At 42.6% G+C, this 25,106-nt stretch overlaps 2 protein-coding genes across 20 annotated transcripts in view; both read left to right on the forward strand.

Annotated features, from left to right (window-relative positions):
* The first annotated feature begins 3,703 nt into the window (after positions 1 to 3,703).
* On the forward strand, positions 3,704 to 11,099 carry LOC109466745 (trypsin-3-like). Of its 4 annotated transcripts, none has more exons than XM_019764517.1 (9): positions 3,704 to 3,803; positions 5,040 to 5,165; positions 5,875 to 5,997; positions 6,506 to 6,725; positions 7,207 to 7,329; positions 8,234 to 8,327; positions 8,603 to 8,642; positions 9,946 to 10,091; positions 10,663 to 10,716. In XM_019764517.1, exons 1-9 carry the CDS (start codon positions 3,761 to 3,763, stop codon positions 10,699 to 10,701), a joined length of 954 nt encoding a protein of 317 aa, XP_019620076.1. In that variant the 5' UTR covers positions 3,704 to 3,760; the 3' UTR covers positions 10,702 to 10,716. The 4 variants fall into 4 exon arrangements, with proteins under 4 accessions (XP_019620076.1, XP_019620077.1, XP_019620075.1 ...); XM_019764516.1 differs by lacking the exon at positions 10,663 to 10,716 and adding an exon at positions 10,794 to 11,099 and having other exon boundaries at positions 3,705 to 3,803; XM_019764518.1 differs by lacking the exon at positions 8,603 to 8,642 and having other exon boundaries at positions 8,234 to 8,367.
* Positions 11,100 to 13,074: 1,975 nt separating this feature from the next.
* Positions 13,075 to 25,106, forward strand: part of LOC109466742 (calcium/calmodulin-dependent protein kinase type II subunit delta-like) — a 92,081-nt gene continuing 80,049 nt past the window's right edge. For all 16 annotated transcript variants that reach the window (XM_019764496.1, XM_019764501.1, XM_019764497.1 and 13 more), the window contains exons 1-3: positions 13,075 to 13,200; positions 13,317 to 13,411; positions 15,308 to 15,367. In XM_019764496.1, coding sequence (XP_019620055.1) covers positions 13,136 to 13,200; positions 13,317 to 13,411; positions 15,308 to 15,367 — 220 coding nt within the window. In that variant the 5' untranslated portion in view covers positions 13,075 to 13,135. The remainder of the gene's footprint in view (positions 13,201 to 13,316; positions 13,412 to 15,307; positions 15,368 to 25,106) is intronic.

A 25,106-nucleotide genomic window follows, 5' to 3' on the forward strand; every position in this document is an offset into this window, starting at 1 on the left:
TGGCAGATTCTTTGCTGCCTTTGTCAATGTGGCTTGTGTAAACTAATTAGGAGTTTTCTGATGGCTGTTCTATGTCGAATATTTGTGATTTTTGTATATTTTTCTTCGCAGTAAGTGATTTTTTTTTGTAATCTGTATGCAATCTGTATGTTCGATCGTAATTCGTTGTTGTTGTTAGAATTTTCGGTCGGTGACCGGAGTAACCAGGTGTGTAAGAGCTCCTTTCTTCTTAGATATCGTGTTAAGCAAGTAACCAGTTCTACTGGTGACCTTTTGTCTTGTACTTATCCAAGCAGATCAAACCGAAGATCAGCTAATGATCGGAAGGGCGAGTAGCCTGGTATCCAGTCTGATTCGTGGTCGGGGCCGCAAGAGCTCTGGCCCGCCCGCCTCACATAAGCGTCCCGGTGTGTATTTCACGAGAGATTAATTAGCCCTCCACGAAACCAAATCCCCGAGCATACTGTCTCTGATTAGCGTAACACTTCTACCGGGACGGCCTGTTGCACTGGGCGGGGGAAGCTCTTAGAGGCCCCGAAGACACAACCTGCCTAAACACCCTAATACCCCCAATCACGATCAGACTGGATACCAGGCTAAAGGGCGAGCGACTGAACGGCCTTCGACCCCCACGTTAAGGTGAACAGCTGTGTTCCATTTCTAACCAGAAGATTTAGAATTAGAATTCAGATTTGGAAGAATAATACAAATTTAAGGATATGAATTCTTAGAGAGCAAAGGTTTACTACTTAGAAACGTACCACGGTTAGGTTGTCTGTGATTTTCTTTTTTGATATAAGGGTACATGTACTTGTAGTTAACAAAAACGCCAGCGGCCTTATAGAAAATTAACTAGCACGAGCTAAATCTTACGGAATCAAGCATTTAAGAAATCACTGCCCAGAAAAATGATATTCGTGGCGCCAAAAATTTTAGTCACGCCCATTTTGATCGGGAGCGGCCGAGAACATTTTTATACAGTCATGTACACGTGTTATGGGCAAACATCTTAAGCATGTTTAACACGTTAAGTGCAACAAAAGTTCTTACCTGTTTTAGACGTTGAATCGCCCAGGTGTTGAGGAAAGCGGTGTTGAGCAGAGGAGAGAGGCTTGTTCTTCTGACCGGCGGCACCAGACACACGGCTGGAACTGTGACGTTGTGCCGGCGACTGGCAGACAGCCAATTTACCAGGTGAGGATCATCGCTGGTTGGTCAACCACAACAATGAAGTCCCTGTCTAGCCTCCTACCCAGACTTTCTAGCGGGCAGCGATTGTTTCGCAACCGCTATGACGTGATTATGTCCAAGGTTAGTGTTACAGGCAAGTCTGGGAATGGTTCTATGTGTGTGTGTGGTGTGTGTGTGGTGTGTGTGTGGTGTGTGTGGTGTGTGTGTGTGTGTGTGTGTGTGTTTGTGCGTGTGTGTGCGTGTGTTTGTGTGTGTGCGTGTGTGTGTGTGTGTGTGTGTGTGTGTGCTTGCTGTCTCGTGATGCAGTTCTTATACATGTCGCACACATGTCTCTCTTGGATACTTCAAACCATCACGTCTGTTGTCCAAGACATCAGTTCCACCAAGAGTAAAGTCTTGCGCAATCTTACCAAGAGTAAAATCCTCATTTGCTCATCGCGATCTGGAACAAACTCGATGTTGAAATCAGAGGGATGGAATCTATAGCTTCATTCAAGTTCGGCAAATTGTGACTGACTTCAAAAGAAACCTCCATTCCTTCATATTGAATAGATTCCGCCAAACCTACAGTATAGACCGATCCGGATCGAACGCATCGAACCCCCTGTTCTATTTCGAGGTGTTCGGAATAGAACAGGCTAAGGCGTTCGAAATAGAACATGTGGGGGGTTCGATGGGTTCTTTCCGGAAGGATCTATTGAGCAGCCTTGTGGAGGGGTGATTCTCGCGCAAGACTTGGTCGTCACCGCTGCCCACTGTGTGTCTGAGTAAGGCCATGTTGATTTGACTATATGGATGACATCCTCTGTGAACCCCAAAACTGGTGGGAGCGTGGGAATAAAAAAAAGTTTGGCAAAAAAGTCAAAATCAATAGCAATGACGCAACGTTATATTTACATCTTCACATTTCTCCTAGGTGGCGACAGTAGGTGGGAATTTGAATTACGTTTGTCATCATAATATCGTCATGCGAGGTCATTCAGAGTTCATACTAAGGTCCGACGAATGTAGAGCTAAAAGCGACGGTATTAAGGACGATGAACTTTCGTGTCAGGCCAGGCCAAGTACAAATACTACAGGGTAGATAACTCCCATATACCCTGCCCATGGGCACAAACTATGGAAGCCTAAAAGTAAAACAAGAGTATGAAGGCCAAAAAAATGAATGTCGAGCCCTGGAAGTTACTTGTTTACGTCTGACATTTAGGCACAGCTATGGAACTGTTACCATGGCAACTATCGAATAAGATAATGATAAGATAAACAGCTGTAATTAGCAGACTTCAATCAGCCAGCACTTCCACCGAAGGTTCTATTTGTTGTTCGGCATACATATAATCACATCAGCAGCGGATTTACATAAGCACAACAAGTGCTTCCTATCCAATGCTCAAAAATCCATGTGAATAAAATAAAATAAAAAATAATCACATTGTTCACAATGTGAGGTTGCTACCAGGGTCAGTATACAGGTTAGTACCTCGGCTCCAGGGTACAGGTCACTGAGTCAAGTCTTAACTTAACAGGTGTAAGAATTAGAGTAGAAACAAAAAGACACTCCTGGTCCCGGGCCGGGGATCAAACCCACTCCAAACCCGGGCACCAGCTTCAGACCCCGGCGCTCTAACGATTCGGCTAAAAGGAATACACCCGTCAGACGGATCAGTTGGTAGCGACAATAAACTCCCACTGTAACACAGGGTAGCCTTGCAGGAGGAGAATACGCTCATCAGATTCTGAACTGAACTTTGAAATTAGGCGACGTTTTGGCGATCAACAAATTCGGAAGGTCGTTGACCTTGTAATGGCCTCTTTTACTGATGATTCTTTCTTCATGGTGACGTCAAGACCAAATCACATGAACTTCACGAGAGATGTCCTCATCATGTGCACGTGATGTCTGGACCGGATGTAGACCCAGAAATGTGCGTCAGAAATAGACCCAAATGACGCAGAAAATTCCATTTTGACGGTTCCATGCTTTTCGTGACGTAGTTCTAAATTAAACTTAAGTTTTTGTTAATAGCAAATAATTGAACATCGAATTTCACTAGTTTTAAATAGGCATTTTTAAATATAGTTTTTCAAACAGGTTTTTTATCGGGCTTTCTTTTTTGTACTGGTACAAGTACAAAAAAAGAACGCCCGATAAAAAGTAAAAAAACACGCCAAAAATAAGCCAAAGTCCAAACCTCTGCTTGGTACGGAGAGTAGCTCTATTTACAGATGTTTACCGTACTAGTTACGAAATTTATCAACCGGCCCCTCGACCCGCATCCTCCTACGAACGTTAGAATAAATAAAAGACGATAAAATCGTCCAGAAAAGCTGGATCCATTAACGACACACCTGTGTGTTTCCCGCGTTCTGACGTGTTGCGACAGGTATTTTTAAACCAACACCGGACAGCGAAACGTCCTTATCTACTAATACAAACAGGAAGGAACCGTTTTGCCTTGCGTAAGCGCGGGTTTCGCGGCGCGGGTACAAATAGCGAGGAAGGCTTCTGTCTTCCTCTACTTTGCCAAAGACTTCGTCACAACTCAGAATCTAACAGAACTACTACGATATGATTTGGTGTCTTCTTCTTGTTGCTCTGGCAGCCCGCGGAGGTAAGCGTTTTGACGTTATTTTCCTCTTACACCTAAAAGAAAACCTTAGGGCACATTTTGAGTTTATAAAAGATTGAACTTTCATTGAGTGCCTTGTCTAGTTTAGTCGGTAAAAAGTAGACATATCGTGATCTAGGTTAGCCAAAATATAAAAACGTGGAACGCAACGCACAGTTATAGTTTCAGAGTATCAGAGAGAGATACTAGTATTCTAATAGAACATTTTACAAGTGCAAAGAACAGTGAAATTCTGGTATAGATACAGATATAGATCATTATCAAATTAGGATCGATTCGACTTACTTCATGAAGAAAATGACAAGAACATATATTGCGCAAGTACACCCCTGTGTGAGAATGCCCGTCTGGGCCGAACTTACAATGCCAAAATTGTAATATTGATAGCCGATTCACAACTTTAGTCTTTCTTTTAACCTTGCGCTCTTGGTCACTGTTGATCTGTTTAAATGACTTTCCTCTTGTTTTTCCGGTGTCGTTTTTAGTGTTTCCCTTGACTCAATACAATAATGATGATGTTAAACACACACTTTGAAAATCCAGTGCTTAAGTCACTTGGGCGCCTTAAGTCGCTCTTGCCTAATTGAAAGAAAAAACAGTTTTTGAAAATCGTTTTAAGTGTCTTTGGTTTACGTCTTTCTTGTCTCTCCTTCCCCAGACGCGTGGCTGTTCAGCTGCAGCTCCTCAGACTTCCAGTGCGCTAACGGGAACTGTACAAGCATCCCGAGATAAAATAAGAAGTTCTTTCTTATGGATTACTCTTAATTTACGCCTCTATTGTTGTCTCTCTTTACCCAGACGCGTGGCTGTTCAGCTGCAGCTCCTCAGACTTCCAGTGCGCTAACGGGAACTGTACAAGTATCCCGAGATAAAATAAGACGTTCTTTCTTATGGATTACTCTTAACTTACGTCTCTCTTGTTGTCTCTCTGTCCCCAGACGCGTGGCTGTTCAGCTGCAGCTCCTCAGACTTCCAGTGCGCTAACGGGAACTGTACAAGCATCCCGAGATATAATAAGAAGTTCTTTCTTATGGAGTACTCTTAATTTACGTCTCTCTTGTTGTCTGTCTGTACCCAGACGCGTGGCTGTTCAGCTGCAGCTCCTCAGACTTCCAGTGCGCTAACGGCAACTGTACAAGTATCCCGAGATATAATAAGAAGTTCTTTCTTATGGATTACTCTTAACTTACTTCTCTCTTGTTGTCTCTCCGTACCCAGACGCGTGGCTGTTCAGCTGCAGCTCCTCAGACTTCCAGTGCGCTAACGGGAACTGCATCCCCGCTAGCTGGGAGTGCGACGGAGACCGCGACTGCTCCGACGGGTCGGACGAGGCCAGCTGCAGCGGTAAGGAATCCGATTTTTTTTCTCGTCTCCAAGCAGATCTTTTGGTTGCTGCAGAGACAGAAACAAATTGATCAGGCTGTATCATTGGCCAGACAGTTACCTCTTCGCCTCATGGTACATGTAACTGTCTTGCAAATGAATACAGCCTGATCAATTTGATTCCGTCTCTGCAGCCACAGAAAGATTTGCTTGGAGATTAGGGTTTTCACGCTAATATCTAATTTGTGTAACTGTTCTGTAACGTTATGTGGTTTCCCACGACAGTTACCATTTTCCAGCCTGGGCAGCTAAGGACTCTCTCTAGATGGCCATATCTAACCGTAACGCTTTTGCCACCAGACATCTACTTGAAGATTAGACATACATGCTAGAAGATACATGATTAGCAGTATTTTCGTTAATTGTGTACCCCAGGCGGAACCTGCCAGCAGGGCGTGCATTTCTTCTGCGCTAACGGTCTGTACTGTGTGTATGTATGTATGTGTGTATGTATGTATGTATATATGTATGTATGTATGTATGTATACATATGTATGTATGTATGTATGTATGACAGTGGCGGAACCTGCCAGCAGGGCGTGCATTTCTTCTGCGCTAACGGTCTGTACTGTATATATGTGTGTATGTATGTATGTGTGTGTGTATGTATGTATGTATGTATGTATGTATGTATGTATGTATGTATGACAGTATTTTCTATGTTCACCAGGCGGGACCTGCCAGCAGGGCGTGCATTTCTTCTGCGCTAACGGCCTGTACTGTATCGACTCCGCATGGATCTGCGATGGAGACAACGACTGTGGAGACATGTCTGATGAACAGAACTGTGGAGGTACGGCAGATTATTACCTTCGGGGAAGGGGGTATATTTCCGTGGAGGGGCCAATTGTTTTCGGTCGTGTTTGTGTGTTCGCAGCTATAACTCACAAACCTAGGGAGTTATAGCTGCTCAGATAAAAGGGGTGAAATCTGCTATCTCTGTAACGCTGAAGAAAAGTGATGGATGTCACTTAAAACGTCCGGAAATAATCTCCCCAATTTATCCAGCAGTAGACTTTGAATTGTTTTTGAACATTGTTTACGTACATATCTAATAAGAGGAGATAATCCATACAGCGTGCAAATAGGGAAATACATTGAAGAATGTTTAAATATTTTGCCGCTGACATTCTGTACGTAGTTTACCTCATACATATATTTGTACGTACTACGTAAGATGACTTTATTCGTGAAGTATTTCGTTTTGTTAGATCGTATTTATAGTAGACCATACGAAAGCCCCTGTACTTTTGTGGAATCATTATAACCTTTTTTCTACGTCTCTATGTTCCCTTCTGTAGGCGGCGGCACCACCGGCACCACCGCGCCCATCACCTCCTTCGACGGAGACTGCGGCCAGCCGGCCATCGCCCCTCAGAACGTGCGCGTGGTGGGAGGCGTGCAGGCCGTGCAGGGCTCCTGGCCGTGGCAGGCCAGTCTGAAGCTGTACGGCGGTCACGTCTGCGGAGGACAGATCATCGCGCCCAACTGGATCGTCACCGCCGCTCACTGCGTCGACGGGTAAGGCCGCTTAGCACTCCTGTGGTTCAAACCAACCTCCTTAGTCAAACATAGCCTCTACCAGGCCCCGGGAAGCGACTGGAAAGAGTAGAAATGGCCATGGCCAGAAAGAACATCACTGGCTTGTTTTCTCTCTATCTGGCCAATTTCTACTCTTTCCAGCCACTTCCCGAAGCCTGGTAAAGGCTACGTTTAAACAGTCGCGTGCCGATGTATTAGACGCATGAAGAACTGTTTCAGGCTCCCTTTTGGCCCTGATGAAGAATTACAGGAAACAAAGATGGAGGTTGACTCGGGCCGGTTCGTTTCGTGGCATTGAGCAACACCGTTGAAAGAAAAATATATACATATTTCCGTACTTCTTATTTCGTTTGAGGCAATAGCCCTCATATACGTAGGTTTTTTGCTGGGAAGGTTAAGTTTTTAATTGTAAGACTTTCATCCGTTCATCCTGTGGTCTGCTATCTTGTGTTTCCCACAGACAGAGCAACCCCAGCTCGTGGCGCGTGTCCCTGGGTTCCCACCGCAGAACCACCACCGACTCCACCCAGCAGGACTTCAACGTTGTCAGGGTCATCATGCACGAGAACTACGACTCCAGGCAGTAAGTAAATCCGCTTGTTCACTCACTCACTCGCTCACTCACTCCCTCACTCACTCACTCACTCACTCCCTCACTCACTCACTCACTCACTCACTCACTCACTCACTCACTCACTCACTCACTCACTCACTCACACACACACATTCAACACGAGAACTACGACTCCAGGCAGTAAGTAAATCCGTTCATTTATTCATTTTTTCTATTCCAATCTTTGTTACAAGACATGGCGACGGCACAATCAAAGTTTTTATGCCGCCACCAACGCAGACAAACGCATGAACGGACAGCAGACATACTGATTTTCACCTGGGTGAAGTGAGGAAATTCTTGTAAAGTGCCTTTCCCAAGGGCACAAGATCGCTGGCATGGCAGGATTTGAACTCGGGACCTCTTGGTTCCGAGACGAACGCTCTGTCGTTACGCCACACGACCCCACACCTTTCATTCATTCATACATTCATTCATTCATTCATTCATTCATTCATTCATTCATTCACTCATCCATCCATCAATTCATTCATCCATCCATTCATTCATTCATTCATCCATCCATCCATTCATTCAACCAATACATTCATGCCCTTGAGAGCTGAATACCTGTACATATGGTGATAAAGTTATGTACTCGTATAAACAGTGATAGATGCCTGGTATCTTACTACAAATATAGCATACTGATACGTACTGGTTCAGCTTCTTCTCGTTTCTGTATGGTTCATATCAGTAAGCTAGGAAGGAGGTGGGTCTTGTATTACAAGTGTATTACAAGCCCTGTAGGCTTCCTACCCCCTCCTGTACATTATTTTATTTTTTTTACATAATTTTATAAAAAAATAATTAGATATTCTAATGTGCAAGTGAATAAATAAACAAATAAACAAACATATCCACTTTTCACTAGGATCAACAACGATGTTGCCCTGATGAAGCTCAGCGGAAGCGCCCAGTTCAACAACTACGTCAGCCCGATCTGCCTGCCGACCCAGGACGTGCCCGCTGATACCCCATGCGTCACTACCGGATGGGGCGATACCGGTACGGGATATAGCGGCTTTCCTTCCTAAGCTTTTAGCATAGGGGAGTGATGGTTTGTTTGTGGATGTGTGTTGATGGACATCCCTGTCCTTGGTGCTAAACGCTATCAATTAACACTGACACAGAACACACATACACATACACATACACATACACACACATATACCTGTCCTTGGTGCTGAACACCATCCGCTAACACTGACACAGTCATACACCATCATACACGAACGTGCCAGCTGACACCCCCTGTGTCACCACCGGCTGGGGCGATACTGGTACGGGAAATAGCAGCTTTCCTTTAGCCTCTAGCCTAGTATACAGACTAGCGTTGTCGGAGCAGGTTATCTTCGGGGCTCTAATAGTTTTCTCAGGTTCAACAGGCCGCCCGGTGAGAGTGTTACGCCTGTAGGAGCTTTGAGATAGACTTTTGTACGCCATGAGTTGATTTATTAGCCCCACAACGTTAGGGCTAATTGAACTCCCATCGTGCAAAACCTCGTGCAAAACACAAACATCCCTGTCCTTGGTACTAAGAATTATCCGCTAACACTGACACAGACATACACACACGTGCCTGCTGACACCCCCTGTGTCACTACCAGATGGGGAGATACTGGTACGGAATAGTGGCTTTCCTAGGCTTTTTAGCTTTACGTCCCTGTCCTTGGTGCTGAATGAACACTATCCGTTAACACACTGACGCACGCACGCATCCCTGTCCTTGGTGCTGAACACTATCCACTAACACATACATATCCCTGTCCTTGGTGCTGAACACTATCCACTAACACTCACACATCCCTGTCCTTGGTGCTGAACACTATCCACTAACACTGACACAGACATCCCTGTCCTTGGTGCTGAACACTATCCACTAACACTGACACAGACATCCCTGTCATTGGTGCTGAACGCTATCCGTTAACACACTGACGCACGCATCCCTGTCCTTGGTGCTGAATGCTACCGCTAACACTGACACACGCATCCCTGTTCTTGGTGCTGAACACTATTCGCTAACACACACACACACACACACACACACACACACACACACACACACACATCCCTGTCCTTGGTGCTGAACGCTATCCGCTAACACACACACACACACACACACACACACACACACACACACACAAAGACCTTCCCTATCCTTGGTGTTGAACACTATACATGGGAAATATAGTGGCTTTCCTTTCTAACCTTTTCACACATCAAGGGCGTTCGTTTTGTGAACGTTTCGTGAACGTATCTTGGTGGAATGTTACGCCACACGCAAGCACACATATCCCTGACCTTGGTGCTGAAAGCTATCCACTAACACTGACACAGACTTGCACCATCACACAAACACACACAGACACACACTACACAATACTCCCTGTTGACAAGGCAGCTGAAAAAAGCAACTTAGGCAACTGGCTGTACTGTACAAACTACTGAATACTGTTGTTTTGTGTGTATGTGGCGTAGCAAAATAAGTCGTAACTTGAGTGTACATCACATTGTCCTTTGCGTAATGACCAGTCTTACCCAGTCCTCGTCGCTGACCTTAGGTTTATCTCTCTCCTCTAGGCTCCGGTGCGTCGACCTACCTGATGCAGGCCACCGTGCCCATCATGGAGTGGAACAAGTGTAACAGCGCGCAGTACATGAACGGCGCCATCACCGACAAGATGATCTGTGCCGGGTACGATCAGGGCGGCAAGGACGCCTGCCAGGTGAGCTCACTTTTTCTGACTTTGACTTTCTTAGGATCCACAATTTAAAAGTTTATAGCGCCCCCCGTCTCGGTTGAGGGAAGATGTTCTGTGCCGGGTATGACCAGGTCGGCAAGGACGCCTGCCAGGTGGGTTCCCTTTCTTTCTCTTTTTTCCAAGACAACCTTATACATTGGCTTCGAAAATATAGCTTCACTGTGTTCTTACACCGCAAAGATGTCCCACTATTTCCGGATAATCAACTAACTCAACATGGCCGGGAATGGACAAGTGATTCAAGTATGAAGGTAGGACATATGCATATTGTATGTGCAGGACATGCGACTCTGTGAGCAGTGTTTCGGTTGCAGAAAGTTTATGGCGTCTCCCGTATCTGTTGAGGGGCATTTTCCTTCACGGATATCAGTATGCTGACGGAGAGGAACGATTCAACGTGCTACATTAAAGGAGAATGATCTGAAATGGAAAAAACAGTTACTCAAGCAACTGGATTGTTGCTTGAGTAATTTACCCCCCGACAGACCCGAAATTGCATTGGATATTAAATGCTGCTGGTGACTGTGTGTTTCAGGGTGACTCCGGCGGCCCTCTGGTCTGCAACTCCAGCTAACTACTGGATTGTTGCTTGAGTAACTGTTTTTTTGGCGTATCTTATTACAGAAATTGCATTGGATATTAAATGTTGGTGTTTGTGTGTTTCAGGGTGACTCCGGCGGCCCTCTGGTCTGTAACTACAGCGGCAAGTGGACCCTGGACGGAATCGTGTCCTGGGGATACGGCTGTGCGCAGGCGTACAAGCCCGGCATCTACACCCGCGTCACTCAGTTCGTCAGCTGGATCAACAACAAGATGGCGACCAACTAGACTGAGCATAGCAGTCGGTTCAGTAACAACATTCGTAACAACATTCAACGTGACGAATCTTTAGCCCTGTCACACCGACGTATCGTGTGAATAAAAGACAAGATTCTTGTTCTCTTATGAGACAACGAAAGAAAGTACAGTTAACTTCTTGTCTCCCTCCTTATTTTAAGTATTGTGGTACACCAACTAGACTGAGCATAGCAGCCGGTTCAGTAACACCTAATGTGACGAATCTTTAGCCCTGTCACACCGACATATCGTGTGAATAAAAGATGAAAGTTCTTGTTCTCCGAACTGTAAACCTGTACTACTGTAAACCTCTTGTCTCCCTCCTTCTTTTAAGTACTGTGATGTCAAGGAAGTTTTTTCAACCTCCTTAATTGCTAATACATTAGCCCGATGCCTTAGTTTTGTTTTGACGTTACCTTAACCTATGTACTGCACACTAGATATAAGTTATATTCATTGCTTGAATGAATGAATTTCGCTGTATTTTCCTCTTTCTAATGGCACATACAAAGTATGTTAATAAAAAGATCATCAAAACGAAAAAGTCTTTTCATGTAACGTTACTTTGTAGGAGGAAATTCCACCACTGATATTTTAAAGATATTGTCACTTTCTGTGCAAGCAAAAGCATAGCAGCGGAGGTGTAGCCTCTACCAGGCTCCAGAAATAGATAACATGTCAGGGTAGATAGTCCGCTGAGAATGCTGTTAGCCAACCGGTTGTATGTTCGGGATGCATATTTGACTCACATTTAACTCAAACGCGATTTGATACGCATAGTATGTTACGCGTGGCCTAAATCTGGTCAGACTGCTCCAGAACTTCAGTCAACCTTCGTTTAACTAGTACTTGGTGAACGAGGGAAGGTTCTGAATAACAGCGATACACATACAGACCGCTAGAGGTCGCCCCATGCTACAAGTGTTACCTACTCTCAGCCATGAACAAAATTGCACTTGCTGCAATATAGGATGTGTGTGTGAACACAGATAAGCAGAGTGAGTGAGTGATACTGAGTGATGGAGGGAATAAGAGAGCGAGTAAGCGAAAGAGAGCGACTGAGTGAGTGTGTCACGGTAGTCAGTAAGTGTTAAACAATAGAAACTACAGTTTGTGTTGGTAAAATTATGTCTGACACCACAAAAAGACACAAATTGTTATTAGCTTTATTTATACAGAAAGAGAATGAAATAACATGAACTAAAAGTAACAATTAACTACTGCTCTCCAACTCTGTTCTGCAACTTGCAACACAATGTAACCCAACACCACAGGGTGTCTGCTACAGACGTCTGGTCCAGGTGTTTGGAGAAGACAAAGAAGAAGAAACAGAAGAGGAAAATATTTCGTTTGTACACGCCCTTTTCGAACAAAAGCATCTGAAAGGTCAGTACTCACGTGGTAAAAAAAGAAAATGTGATTAAGTTGAGGGCGGGCAATGACCTTACCAGTAACGTTTTAATATAGCTGAGAGAATGTTTGGAGTTGTTCCAAACTACACAATGTATTAAAACCTCTTGACTACAAAGTCGGGGGATTGAGCCTGTTGTAGGACAACATAAATAGAAGAAAGAATGAAAGGGTTGCCCTGATCAGATTAAAGCTTGTCCTGCAAAGACAACTTTACAATTCTTTACAATAAATTCTGAAAAAAAAATTTAATTCTCAAAATTTCACCAGAATGGCTTTTCAATCTAACCTCACTAGTACCCCTTTTAATCTCAACAATTACTCTCCAAGCAGAGGTTTGGGCTTCAAATGGCTTATATCATTGGCTTTTCTTATGTGTTTTTAGACTTTTTATTGGCTTTTCTTATATGTTTTTAGGCTTTTTATCGGGCTTTCTTCTTCTTCTCCTTCTTCCTTGTTATGTCCAAGTTCATCTTTTCCTATGTGTTTCTTTTGTGCCAGCCCCCAAAGAGATAACACTACAAAAAAGAAAGCCCGACAAAAAAGTATTTATTTAAGACACGCCACAAAATAAACCAAAATCCAAACCTCTGCTTGGAGATTTTAATAGCTAGTCCCAGGGCCCCTAAAAGTGAAAGTGGTTCAGTTTACCAACCCAAGGAGAATGGATCTCGGGGTATCACGCGAGAAAAAGGGAGAGTTGTTGCGAGTAGGCGGAGCCAAATTGTCAATCAGGCGCGGACGTCCGACACAGAGCCAAAATGGCCGCCCAGACCGCAACCACCAAATTCTCTGATAATTATGACCTAAAAGAGGAGCTGGGCAAGTGAGTATACACACGGTGTCTTTACGATTCGAAATTTAAGGTGTTCTTCTGTCTTCCGTAAAATTTCCGTGCGTTTTGACGGCCCGGTTGAGATGCAAGGGATGTATGTTTTCCAGGGGTGCCTTCTCAATCGTGCGACGATGTGTGCAGAAAGCAACGAGTGCGGAATTCGCGGCCAAAATCATCAACACGAAGAAGCTATCAGCCCGAGGTAAAGAAGCTTCCTACAATCTTTTTCTATCTTTCTACGCGGAGAAATCTCCTGTCACGAAAGCTAGAGGCAGATATCCGTCGTTCCCAGAAGAGATGTTGGGGCCCAGAGTGGGTGTTTCCCCGTATCAAGCCAAGGGTCGGGCTCGGGGATAATTTTATGCAAGATATTTCGTCGGGTGGTTTGCGTAGCATTCGGGGCTGTGTTGAGTGCCGTACCGCTTCTAACATATACACGGGCGGTGGTGTTTTAGCAAACCGTAGGGTTGTTAGCAAGCTAGGAACCTTTTTCAGGGGATTTTTCTCTTCCTTGCTCAGCCCGAAAAAATATTACAGGGTAGGAAAGGAGATGCGTACACAAGAGGGTTGCTTGATTGGGGATTTAAAAAATAGCAGGTGTAGCAAAAACACTACCGCAGATGTTGCTAAATAAGCAAAAGGTTTTTAAACCTCTTTTTTTTTAGCAGGGACTACCCAGTGTTTAGGCCAGTCAGAAGTCATTTGCATGGAATAATGCCAAATTTCGAGTTGGAATAAAAAAAAATGGATATAAATAATAAGTGCCACAGTATCTCACTGAATTTGTGCAAAATCTTACGCAGTGCCACTACAATGTATGTAATGTAATGATAAAATGCTAGAAGATAGATTTTTGCACCTGACAGAAAAAAAGCGCATCCCTAAAGCATCTAACAATCAACCAGTGATGTAGAAAAAAAAGACAAAACTGGTGCAAAATAAGGAAACTAACGGGAGATATATTTCCATTTCATACAATACACACTCAACGCTTGTAAAAATAACGTTTGTTTCCCAAGGGTTGATAACAGCACTGCAGTGTTTTTTAAAATAATTTTCCAGCTTGCAGCTTGTATGTAGCCGATATTCATGCTAGCTGGGGCCCAGTGTTAGGTAGGTCCCTGTGTAGAGCTGCTCCTAATCAGGCATGCTGGTAGTGTTCCACAGAAACGCTGGTGGCTCGGGTCGGGGCCTGAACTGCCGTTCGCCGTGTAGCGGTGTTCTTGATAATTTTTCTGATAGGCCCATAATGCTGGGGTGATTATTGGAGATGTCACTGATAATTGCATCTGGCGTGTCCCGTGAATTTGCGGAGAGGATTCCCCCCGAAAGGGTTATACATACGACGGTGCTCGTGTTAGCCTCCGCATTATGCATGCCAATTTTTTATTACTCCTTTCTGTTATCTGTTTTTTTCCCTCTCTCTCCGAACGTGTCATTATGACAAGCAGGGATCTGGAGTAAAAATGATGAAGAAGTCACTTGGTTGGGAGGTTGGGCAGGGTGGGAAAAAATTGCAGCCCAGGGAAAATGGCATTGGATTGACTCCAACATATACATTAGAGAGGCAACCTAATTCAGAACCCTCGCCTCTGAGGCAGAAGGACGAAAGATTCCAGCTCATCAATGGTGTCGGGATAATCCTGGGATAGGTCCCGGGGGACGGGAGGGGTGAATTGGGCGGATTTCATCCAGATACGCCGGGATATACACCAGTCTCGGGTGCCTCACAAATTCACATGAATCTTCTTACCGCTGGTCCATAAATAGATGGATTGGCAGGGAGGGAAAGGGCATCTATTCTGGTGGGAGTGGCACACAATCCCCACTGTGCTCGTACATATTATCTAGCCTCTATAGCATGCCAAAAACTGGGGGGTTTGGGTATAGGTTTTGGGGGTCTTTGGGACCTTTTATGCGCTATTTTCTGATTGCATATAGACAACATAGCCGGCCTGGTTGAATTACCCCCGTTGGGCTACAGAAAACAGCCACCAAACCCCCAGTTCTATAAGCCTGCTACGGAGGCTACATATTATCACGCTGCTGGTATAACTGCTGCTGCTGTAACTCAAAGCTGATCTTTCCGCACCCACAGATCACCAGAAGCTTGAGAGAGAAGCCCGAATCTGCCGTCTTCTGAAGCATGCCAACATCGGTCAGTGTCAAGCTTCGTCTGCGTGTGTGTGTGTGTGTTGCTGGGCTTGAAATTCATCTTTGCGAATAGGTGCACTGGTGCAAGCACGTCGGCAGAACGTACTGCACCTGCGCAGAACCCCGTAGTTTCGCGTTTTTCGTTGGGTTTTTGGTCAACGTTGCATCAGAATTTTGCCTGTTGCAGAGGATATTCTTTCCGACATAATATTTGGAAACTACTGTCGAAATGCTAACCTTATATGAAGGAATACAACCTTATATGAGACATTCTGCCAAAGTGCTATGTACAATACATTACGGGTTTCGCGCAGGTGCAGTACGTTCTGCCGACGTGCTCGTCTGCATATGTGTGTGTGCGTGTGTCAGGGCTCGAAATTCATTTTTGGGAATAGGTGCACTGGTGCACCCAACCAAAAAAATGCATTGGGTGCACAAAAATATTTCAGGTGCACCATATAAGATGAAATAAGTACTACAATGTCTATAAAAACTATGATTATGTTTCATTTCAAGGAAAGTACTATAACAATGATTGTATTATTTTTTCTGACACTTAGATCTAGTTGTTAAGAATATCCTGTAACTACTATATATTTAACATCTTTACAATACATGCATACGTTAAACCTATGAAAATATTTGGGTGCACTGGTGCACCCACAGAATAAAATTGGGTGCACAGCTCCAAATTTGGGTGCACTAAGGTGCACATGCATCCAGTATTTCCAGCCCTGCGTGTTGTTCCTGTGAAAGGGGGAGGGGGGCTTGACATTTTCACAGTGTGACCATAGGGGGAAGGTGTCAACAAAAACAAACATCTCATATCCATTACAATGTTTGGTCAGGGGGGATCATTATGCTGTGGTGTATGAGGTGGGCTATGGGCTCTGTCATGTGTAGAGAGCAGGGGCAGTTTCAGAATGTTCTCTGTTTGCCATCATTCAGAGAAGGAAATACAAAAATGTTTACTGTTTTTAGCAGATGAAAATGAAAAGCAAAAATTTCACTGTGACACAGCCTAGTAAGATTTGATATTTCTCTGTAACAAATGAGAATTTATTGATTATTCTGTTTTTTGTACATCTGTATCCAAATCTGTTGCCATATGTTTTCATGGAAGTTCGAAAAGAAAGCCACTTTGAAAGTTATCAGAACAATGGTACTGTAACATTGTTTGGCTTGTAAGTTGTGTGTACTAGTATGAAAATACATACTACCCAGTACTTTGAATGAATAAATGAATGACTGATTAGAAGGAATGAATGGATGGGTGGATGAATGAATGAATGAATGAATGAATGAATGAATGAATGAATGAATGAATGAATGAATGAATAATTAGATGGAATGAATGAATGAATAAAACAGCCATTGTAGTTAGACAGAACAATGTTGCATTCAAAATTGTATATGATGTACATGTGCAAATTGGTATATACTTTCATGTATTCACACACACGCACGTACACACACATGTACAGTCTATAGTGTAACACTGTTTTCATTGTTATCCTTTTGGAATGGTTGGGTGTAGATTTCAGCTACTGTTGTTGTATTACATGTGAACCTGTTGCTTCAGTAATGTACCACTTGTTTCTTATCTGTAATAGCCATGATTGAATTCCTTAAGTGACCCCAGAAGTCAACAGCTCTTCAGATAATTCCTGCATTGATGAAGACATTTTACATGGCAAAATGCATACACTGTTGTGTTAATGTTATGTAGTATGTGTCATTCTGTGGGACTGGCAAAGCAAGTTGCTTAGTGAATGTCCTATGGATGGTCTTTTGTGTCTTCATCCTCAGTTGTTGATTTTCAGTCGTACATAATTTTTCTTTGAAAATTAAAGGCAAGTTTAGTCACCTTTGTGCTATGACCCATGGCTTATGACTTATGGCCCTTAGTACATCTTATAGAGTATTTGTATCTATAGTTGTATAGCTGGTATAACCGTCCTTCTGTGTAACACACCAGCATTTGTATCTGTACAGCCAATATAACCGCTCAGCCTCTTCACTGTAACACACCAGCTTCTGTATCTGTATAGCAGGTATAACCACCCTTCAGTGTAACACACCAGCTTCTGTATCTGTATAGCCAGTATAACTGCCCTTCGGCGTAGCACACCAGCTTCTGTATCTGTATAGCCGGTATAACCGCCCTTCGGCGTAACACACCAGCTTTTGTATCTGTATAGCCGGTATAACCGCCCTTCGTTGTAACATACCAGCTTATGTATCTGTATAGCCAGTATGACCACCCTTTGGTGTAACACACCAGCTTCTGTATCTGTATAGCCGGTATAACCGCCCTTCGGTGTAACACACCGCTTCTGTATCTGTATAGCCGGTATAACCAACCCTCAGCGTAACACACCAGCTTATGCCTTGTACAACTGCATTTTCAGTGGCTAACCTGGTCTGAACAGATTTGAATAGCAAAATTGAGAGACACTCTGGACTAAAAGCTATGGTAAGCTCACCCTTGTGGTCCATTGGTTTTGTTCAACAGCAGTTCCCATGTTGTCCTGAATGGTCCCATTCATTTCTATTGGCGTTGATTGAACCCTTGTTTTATTCATAAGAGGCTAAAATCAGCCTACAGGCCACTTTTCATTGAGGTCATGAGGGAAGAGGGAAGGGTCAGACAAAATGCATAACAAAGATAAATTCATATCATTTAAAGTAGCTCCGATAAATATATACATGTACATATATTTTACACAATGGTACAAAATGCATACATAAAGGGTGACTGAGGACTGGTATATGGTTTGTGTCCGTTCATTTTGGTCATTTCTGATTCCTGTCTTTTAACCCTATGTTATATTTGCTTGGACATGGCTAGTATGGAATGTAAGGGATACGTGTCTACCTAAATTCGGGTTCAGGTCTGATATGTTGTTTATTCTGCACATCTATCTATTGAGAATCCCAGTTGCAGCTTTTAAAAACCTATTGCAACGAACCGCTGTGGACTAGATATGATCAAGGATCAACCTCCTTGATATGATGTTGAATGAAGTATAAAATGCCATTGTATGCGATTAGCATATAATCTGTATGATCTCTGCATTTGCAGGCATTATTATTTATGATCTACTGTTGAAACTGTAACAATGAAGCATTGTAAACAAGACCCCTGACCATCCTCTCTTGAACTCTTCAAGGGGCTAAGGCCAAAGAGCGTACTTTGTACAATTTTAAGGTTATTAATAAGTAAAGGAAAAAGAGTAAGGGGTCCTTCCCAGTGTGAGTGGTTCAAACCCCACAATCCGATCTTATGCAGCTTGAACTTAATATACAAAACTGGTGTTATGCCTGAAAAAGCCGGTTATGCGAAAGAAACAAACAAAAACAAATAAATACTTGAAGGTTGGAAAAAAACGCCATGTTCTCCATTTCTGAGTGTCATATTCTAATAAGGCCAAGTGTACATACTTTGTACAATTTCAGGGTTGAATAATTTAACGTGTGTAAAAAAACAACAAAAATGCCATGTTCCTGAATGTCATATTGTAACAAGGGCCCCCCTCCCCACTTCTTAATTGTGTTGATGAGAGGTCGAATTACAGGAACTGTTGAATAATTAAAGAATCCCCAAAGAATATTTGCCCTACATGCATAAATCAGGGGATTGCCTTGGTACTGAAATAAAGGGCCTGGCCAAAGAGTTGTTATCTGTCTATATCTGTATCTGTATAGTCGGTATAACCGCCTTTCGGCGTAACACACCAGCTTCGCAGGCACGTGGCACGGCGGCAGCTGGCTACATTACACTGATCGACTTCTTACACCTAACCCTTGAACATTTAACTCTAGACATTGTTTAAAGCTATCTAATGACAATGCCCCTACTGTACTTGGTAACAGCGAGTTCCACTCTGCGATAGTTCTAGGAAAGAATGAATTCTTGAACACCTCAATCCTTGGTTGATACCTCTGGTACTTAATGGAATAGTAGCCAGCACTGAGTGTGAAAGGTCATCTATGGTGGCAAGGCCATACTGATAAAATTTGTGACAGGTTTGCATAGCCAAACCTGTTTTATTTGTTTGTTTTGCATAGTTGGTTAGTCGCCTTTAGTTGTAACACACCAGTATTGTACAAGCTGCGTAGGTTTCTACTTAATTTGACGTTGTGCACCCAACATATTTCTGTGCACCCAAATTTTTAGGTTAGGTGTACCAGGCAGCTAGCTATATCCAAAAATAAATTTCAAGCCCTACACTATCAATCTTAAGAATACAAGTAAGCTGTAGTCTTTTACAGAATGATTTCTTTAGTTGGATAATCAAATTCTGTACTCAATTTTCTAGGAAGTTCTAAATATATCATGTCAAGACCCAAACCCTGTTGGAGTTTTTTTTCTTGATAATTAGCTTACTGGTTAAGTGGCTGTTGACGTCAAGGCATTCGGACTGGCAAAGTGAAATCGTTTCATCTTATCTGTTGTTTAGGGTTACTATGGCTTAAGTAGTAGTCCTATCACCAATAGTTCACCACACCCCCCAGTGGTGTCTTGTGTATACAAGGAAGTTCTGAGTCAACGCTACATACTGTAATTCACTCTATGTTCACGGTAGCAAAAATTCGCAGTCTGAGAAAAACGGACTTGTTTGCGGAACTACATGCTCGCAGTGGCGGCAGGTGAACGAAAAAGAAAGTTGGCAAATTATTTGTTCATGGTAATGATAAGTTATTGAAGTGGCCATGAAAACTGTGAACATAAAAGTATTGTGAAAAACTTGTGATTTACAGTAAAGTATCATAGGGAAAGGGGGAGGGGGGCAACCCTGAAAATGGAAAAAGAATCCTGCTTTGAGAAGCTAATGAAATAATGAAGACTTGAATGTTGAGGAAAAGATATTGAGAGTACCAGTTTACAATCGAATTTCAAGGAAAACTGGGGAAAAGCTTTATAATTTAGGTGTATTTTTTTAGCAGTTGGATTCTCAAAAATGCTGAGGACAAGGCTTCACTCAGACACTTCATTGTTCTACTTTGACAAGGATTAGTTTCAGGGCTCTAGCTAGCTCTAAATCTTTTTCTGTCAGCCCAGGTTTATGATCTGCTTGGGGGAGAGTGCTCACAATCTATGGGGGTTGTATTTTTAAAATTTAAGCCTTTGAAAACACAATTTCTCACATTTTGAGAATCAAATCATGGGGTTGAGAGTGGTTGGTGGTGTTCCTTTGGATGTTTTTATATTTTACTCAAGATTTTTGTCACTTTTGTCCAACACGGTTGACATATTGGTTTAACTTAACAATTTTTCTTTCGCACACCACAAATTTCCTGGAAATGACAGAAAAACGTGTGCTGGCTAGAGCCCTGGTTAGTTTACAATGACCACATTTACAATGTGCATGACTTACTTTCTTCAGGAATGCCATGTTGGGTTTACTTTTCTCCTTAAAGCTGTCTTGAGTCTTCCTGTGCTTTGTTAAGGCATGACCACCTGTGAAACATAAGTGTCCAGGTTGTATTTTATCGTCAAGTTGTTTGTTCTATGAGTGACTCACGCGTCTAAAATGTAGGTTAGAAGGTAAGGCATGTGTTTGGTCATGGGAAAATGTGAACATTACATCTATAATGCATAAAAAAGATATAGATACAGTATTGACATTTTGTTATACTTTAACTAAAACTACAGGCTCTCACATAAGTCTCACTAAAGCACATTTAGTACTAGTATTTGTCTATACTAGTACTGTAATTGAAGTGTTGCCATAATTTGTATCAGTGTATTTTGATGTCACTGATGGAAAGCAGTTGCTTGTTTTGTATACTAGTACTTGAGGCTGGTTCTAGCATTTTATTAGTGGTTCCAAAAAATCTTTATGAATGGGATACAGGTTTTGGGGTAATTTTAGACACTTCGAGTAAACAAAAATGTGATAAGTAATGGCACTAATTGTCAATATCAGACAGATTTCCTCATCCAGAATATTTTTCTTCTCCTGCCCTGAAATTGCAAATTGGATCACTCACTCACTATCTGGTTTAACGTCTGTTGTTCCCTGTCTTGCACACTGAGGATGACGTTAAAACTTAAATTGCAGTGCCTCTATGACAAGTAAATGTCAATATCAGACAGGTTTCCTCATCCATAATTTTTTTTGTATTTTCCTGCCCTAACATTGCACTGGATGACGTGAAAACTGAAATGGCAGTGTCTCCAGCTCAAGCTGTTGATCTAGCTAAGCTTACACACTGTTTATACAGGCCTTTATGTATAGCCTGTCGTCCTAAGCCTCTTTGATGTCATTATTCTCGGTGAGGATGTAAAAAATGACCTGTTGGTTGGTTGCATGTCTGGTGGGGTGAGATATCGGTGTTGACACAAGACTTTTAATGAAATCATAAAATATTAACAGTGCTTGTAGAAGCTGGGTTAATTTCTGTTTGCACAGTCTGGGGATCCATTCAGTACTGTACATCACTTTATATTTGTAGTACCTGTATTTGTGTAGGTATAGCCAGCACGTCGGCACGTGCGCAGAACCCTGTATTTTCACGGTTTTCGATGGATTTTTGGTCAACGTTGCATCAGAATTTTTCCTGTTGCAGAGGATATCTTTTCTGACACAACATTTGGAAACTACTGTCGAAATGCTGGGGGTTAAAATCATCTTTATTGCAATTTTGAGACAAACTTACACAAGACGAATATGTTAAAATGCCTAGGACGACCCCTTCTCTGGGTTTAATTACCCAGGGGGCGCAAGGTAAACTTATAGTTGGTGTGCGTCAGACAGTTTAAACCTCAACAATGCTTAAAAATTCTAACAAGTATAATACAGTTGGACAATGGCATGCTAGCATATTGCACCTAAATACTTATTGCACTATTAACCACTTGCGAACAGTCCTGAGGGAGTTTCCCAGCCCACTGTATTTCTGGCACAGTAGATCACATATGAAGTGCAGATAGCACTTTTTCCTAGCCTGTTTTTCAGGTGACGTGCTTCACGGTCTTTGTGGCTACCAGGACACAGTGATTTTAACTTGGAGGTGTTCTTGTTGCTTACCCACCCCCTGCTACCGATTTCAATTGTAACAAGGGTGACTTTGTAACTCGTATGAGTATGGATTTCGTCTAACAAAGATTCATATTTTGCCCTTTTCCTGTCCTCGGCATTGTGAACATTCTGTTCGAAGGGGACAGTGAGTTCAACCAGAGTCAGTGTTTTCTGTACCGGGTCTTGTATGGTGATGTCTGGCACAAGTGACGTGGGTAGGACGTCCGGTGGAATGGTGGTGTGTGTGCCCACTTCTGATGACTCCCGGCTCAAGTCGCACCTGATGACCACCTGTTGTCCTGACTTGGAGTACCACTGTTGGAGGGTAGTCACCAACTCCTTGAGGACGCTGTTGTGACGCCAGGTGTACCTAGTGTCCCTTAGAGCTACTGGACAACTGTTCAAGACATGCCTCAGGGTTTGGTGCCCTTGACATAGGGGACAGTTTGAAGACAGCACTTTTCCCCATCGTACCAAATTGTCTCGTGTAGGCAGCCAGTTGACCATACCACTTAGGGCAAACTCAAAGACGCCTCGAGGGCTGTTACACAGAGAACTTCTCCATTTTGTGTCAGATTGCTCCAATTCAATTAGTTCTACCCAATTTCCCTGCACTGACAGAGATCTACAGTGCTCTTCTATCTTGTTGTCTTCTGTCTGACGGATGTGGGCTTTCACCCTCCGGCAGAGCTTGTCCTTGGTATGATGGGGGGTTGCTTGGTTGTCATTACTGTTGGGACTTGACAGTGATGTAAGTGTGTCTTTCACAAGAGTGTGGCACTCCAAGTTGCCTGTTCTCTTGCGGGTGAAAGTTCCCTCCCTTTCTACTTTTGCTTGCAGAGCATTCTGGACACTTGCATCACCTATTGTCACAGCTGATGCAATGACTGTAGCATGTTGCTGTAGATAGATCTGTTCTACTGAGATAAGACCTTTGAGATAATTTCTGTTTGCACAGTCTGGGGATCCATTCAGTACTGTACATCACTTTATATTTGTAGTACCTGTATTTGTGTAGGTATAGCCAGCACGTCGGCACGTGCGCAGAACCCTGTATTTTCACGGTTTTCGATGGATTTTTGGTCAACGTTGCATCAGAATTTTTCCTGTTGCAGAGGATATCTTTTCTGACACAACATTTGGAAACTACTGTCGAAATGCTAACCTTATAATATGTTATATGAGCGAATACAACCTTATATGAGACATTCTGCTGAAATGCTATGTACAATACATTACGTGTTTCGCGCAGGTGCAGTACGTTCTGCCAACGTGCTTCAATACAGTAACTGTACATCACTTTATATTTGCAGTACATGTATTTGTATACATGTGGGTATAGCCGGTATAACCGCCCTTCAGCGTAACACAACAGCTTCTGTACTTTTATTTATTCGCGGTTTTCGTGGTCACTTCTGTACTGCAAATTTTACATTACCGTGAACAAATAATTCACGACTTTCTTTCTTCTGTACCTGCTACCACAGCGAACATGATAAATTATAGTTCTGCAAACATGTCCATTTTTCTCACACCAAGAAAAACCTCTCTCCATGAAATGAACTCCCAGTGAAAATACATGGATTCACAGTAATCATACTCTTCCGCTTAACATGTTTGTGATATTTTGGGAACCACTCTAATTTAGCGTGAAGTAGAAAGGATAATTTATAATTTATAGAGAAGCTGAATTTTGCATAAATCATGGCAAGACTCTGCGTTTAATCATAGTTGAAACAATCAATGCACACATGTACGTAGTACAGGGGGGAAAATATGGACAAGAATATTAACCAAGAATGCATGTTAGCAGAAGAGACCATTTGCAAAACTATGGGCACGAAGAAATTTGTACATACCAAAATTTATTGATGCTCTTGAGTCTTGACAATTTTCACTCTATACCTTGTCAGGGCTCAAAGTATCAGAATATTCTATGGTCATAATTTATTTCACATTTGTCGTTTATATAGACTCAGAACAACAAGTGTTTGTCTTGGCTACAGGTTCTTATTTGCCCAACAAGAGCCGGTTTCCTTTCTTCTGTAATTAAAGTATTCTACTAAATCAGATAAGAAGAGATACTGTTTGTTATGCTCTTATGTATGCTTGTTATAGAGGAAAGTAGAATATATAGTCATAGTTGTCACTAGGCTATTTGAGCGTAGGGGCCCCCTACACAGTTATTGAACCCCCTACACTGTCTTTCAACCAGTGCAGTGGCGTTTTTTTGAGAACCTTCCTAAAATTTAGTAAAAATCTTTTAAAAAATGCAAATGGAACTTTTAATGAAGCTATATCACAAAGGGAAAACATTAACTTCAGAAAATTTGCCCGTCAATAAACAAGAACCAGTGTCTCAGGTGGTTATGAATTTCAATTTAAATTCCAGACCCCCTGCTGTGGTCATGTTTTGGGGACTCAATGCACAACTTGCACCATAGAAAGTTGCCCTTTTGTATCTGACACCTACGCTGTAGAAATATTCTGGCGAGAACCCTCATCATGATAAATGACTTCAGTATTCTAGCCAACCTGAAATTTTTTCTGTTGTCTCAGTTTTGTTTCACATAACATTAAACATCATATCGACCAGTGAAGGTGCAAGGCGTCACAGTCTTGAGTTTAAAGTTGATACCATAAATGCTTCGCTTTGTATACCCTTGTGTAAAAAATAGATTTTTACAAATTTCCTGTACACGTTACATTAAAAGC

The sequence above is a fragment of the Branchiostoma belcheri genome, unplaced genomic scaffold (assembly GCF_001625305.1).
Source record: "Branchiostoma belcheri isolate BF01 breed outbred unplaced genomic scaffold, Haploidv18h27 scaffold17, whole genome shotgun sequence".
Taxonomy (NCBI): domain Eukaryota; kingdom Metazoa; phylum Chordata; class Leptocardii; order Amphioxiformes; family Branchiostomatidae; genus Branchiostoma; species Branchiostoma belcheri.

What these genes read in the sequence shown, in the direction of transcription:
- LOC109466745 (XM_019764516.1), top strand. Translation starts at nt 3,761, where the DNA reads ATGATTTGGTGTCTTCTTCTTGTTGCTCTGGCAGCCCGCGGAG. An exon ending in GCCGCTCACTGCGTCGACGG is followed by an intron (nt 6,726 to 7,206) that starts GTAAGGCCGCTT and finishes TGTTTCCCACAG; the next exon opens with ACAGAGCAACCCCAGCTCGT. An exon ending in CACCGGCTGGGGCGATACTG is followed by an intron (nt 8,643 to 9,945) that starts GTACGGGAAATA and finishes TCTCTCCTCTAG; the next exon opens with GCTCCGGTGCGTCGACCTAC.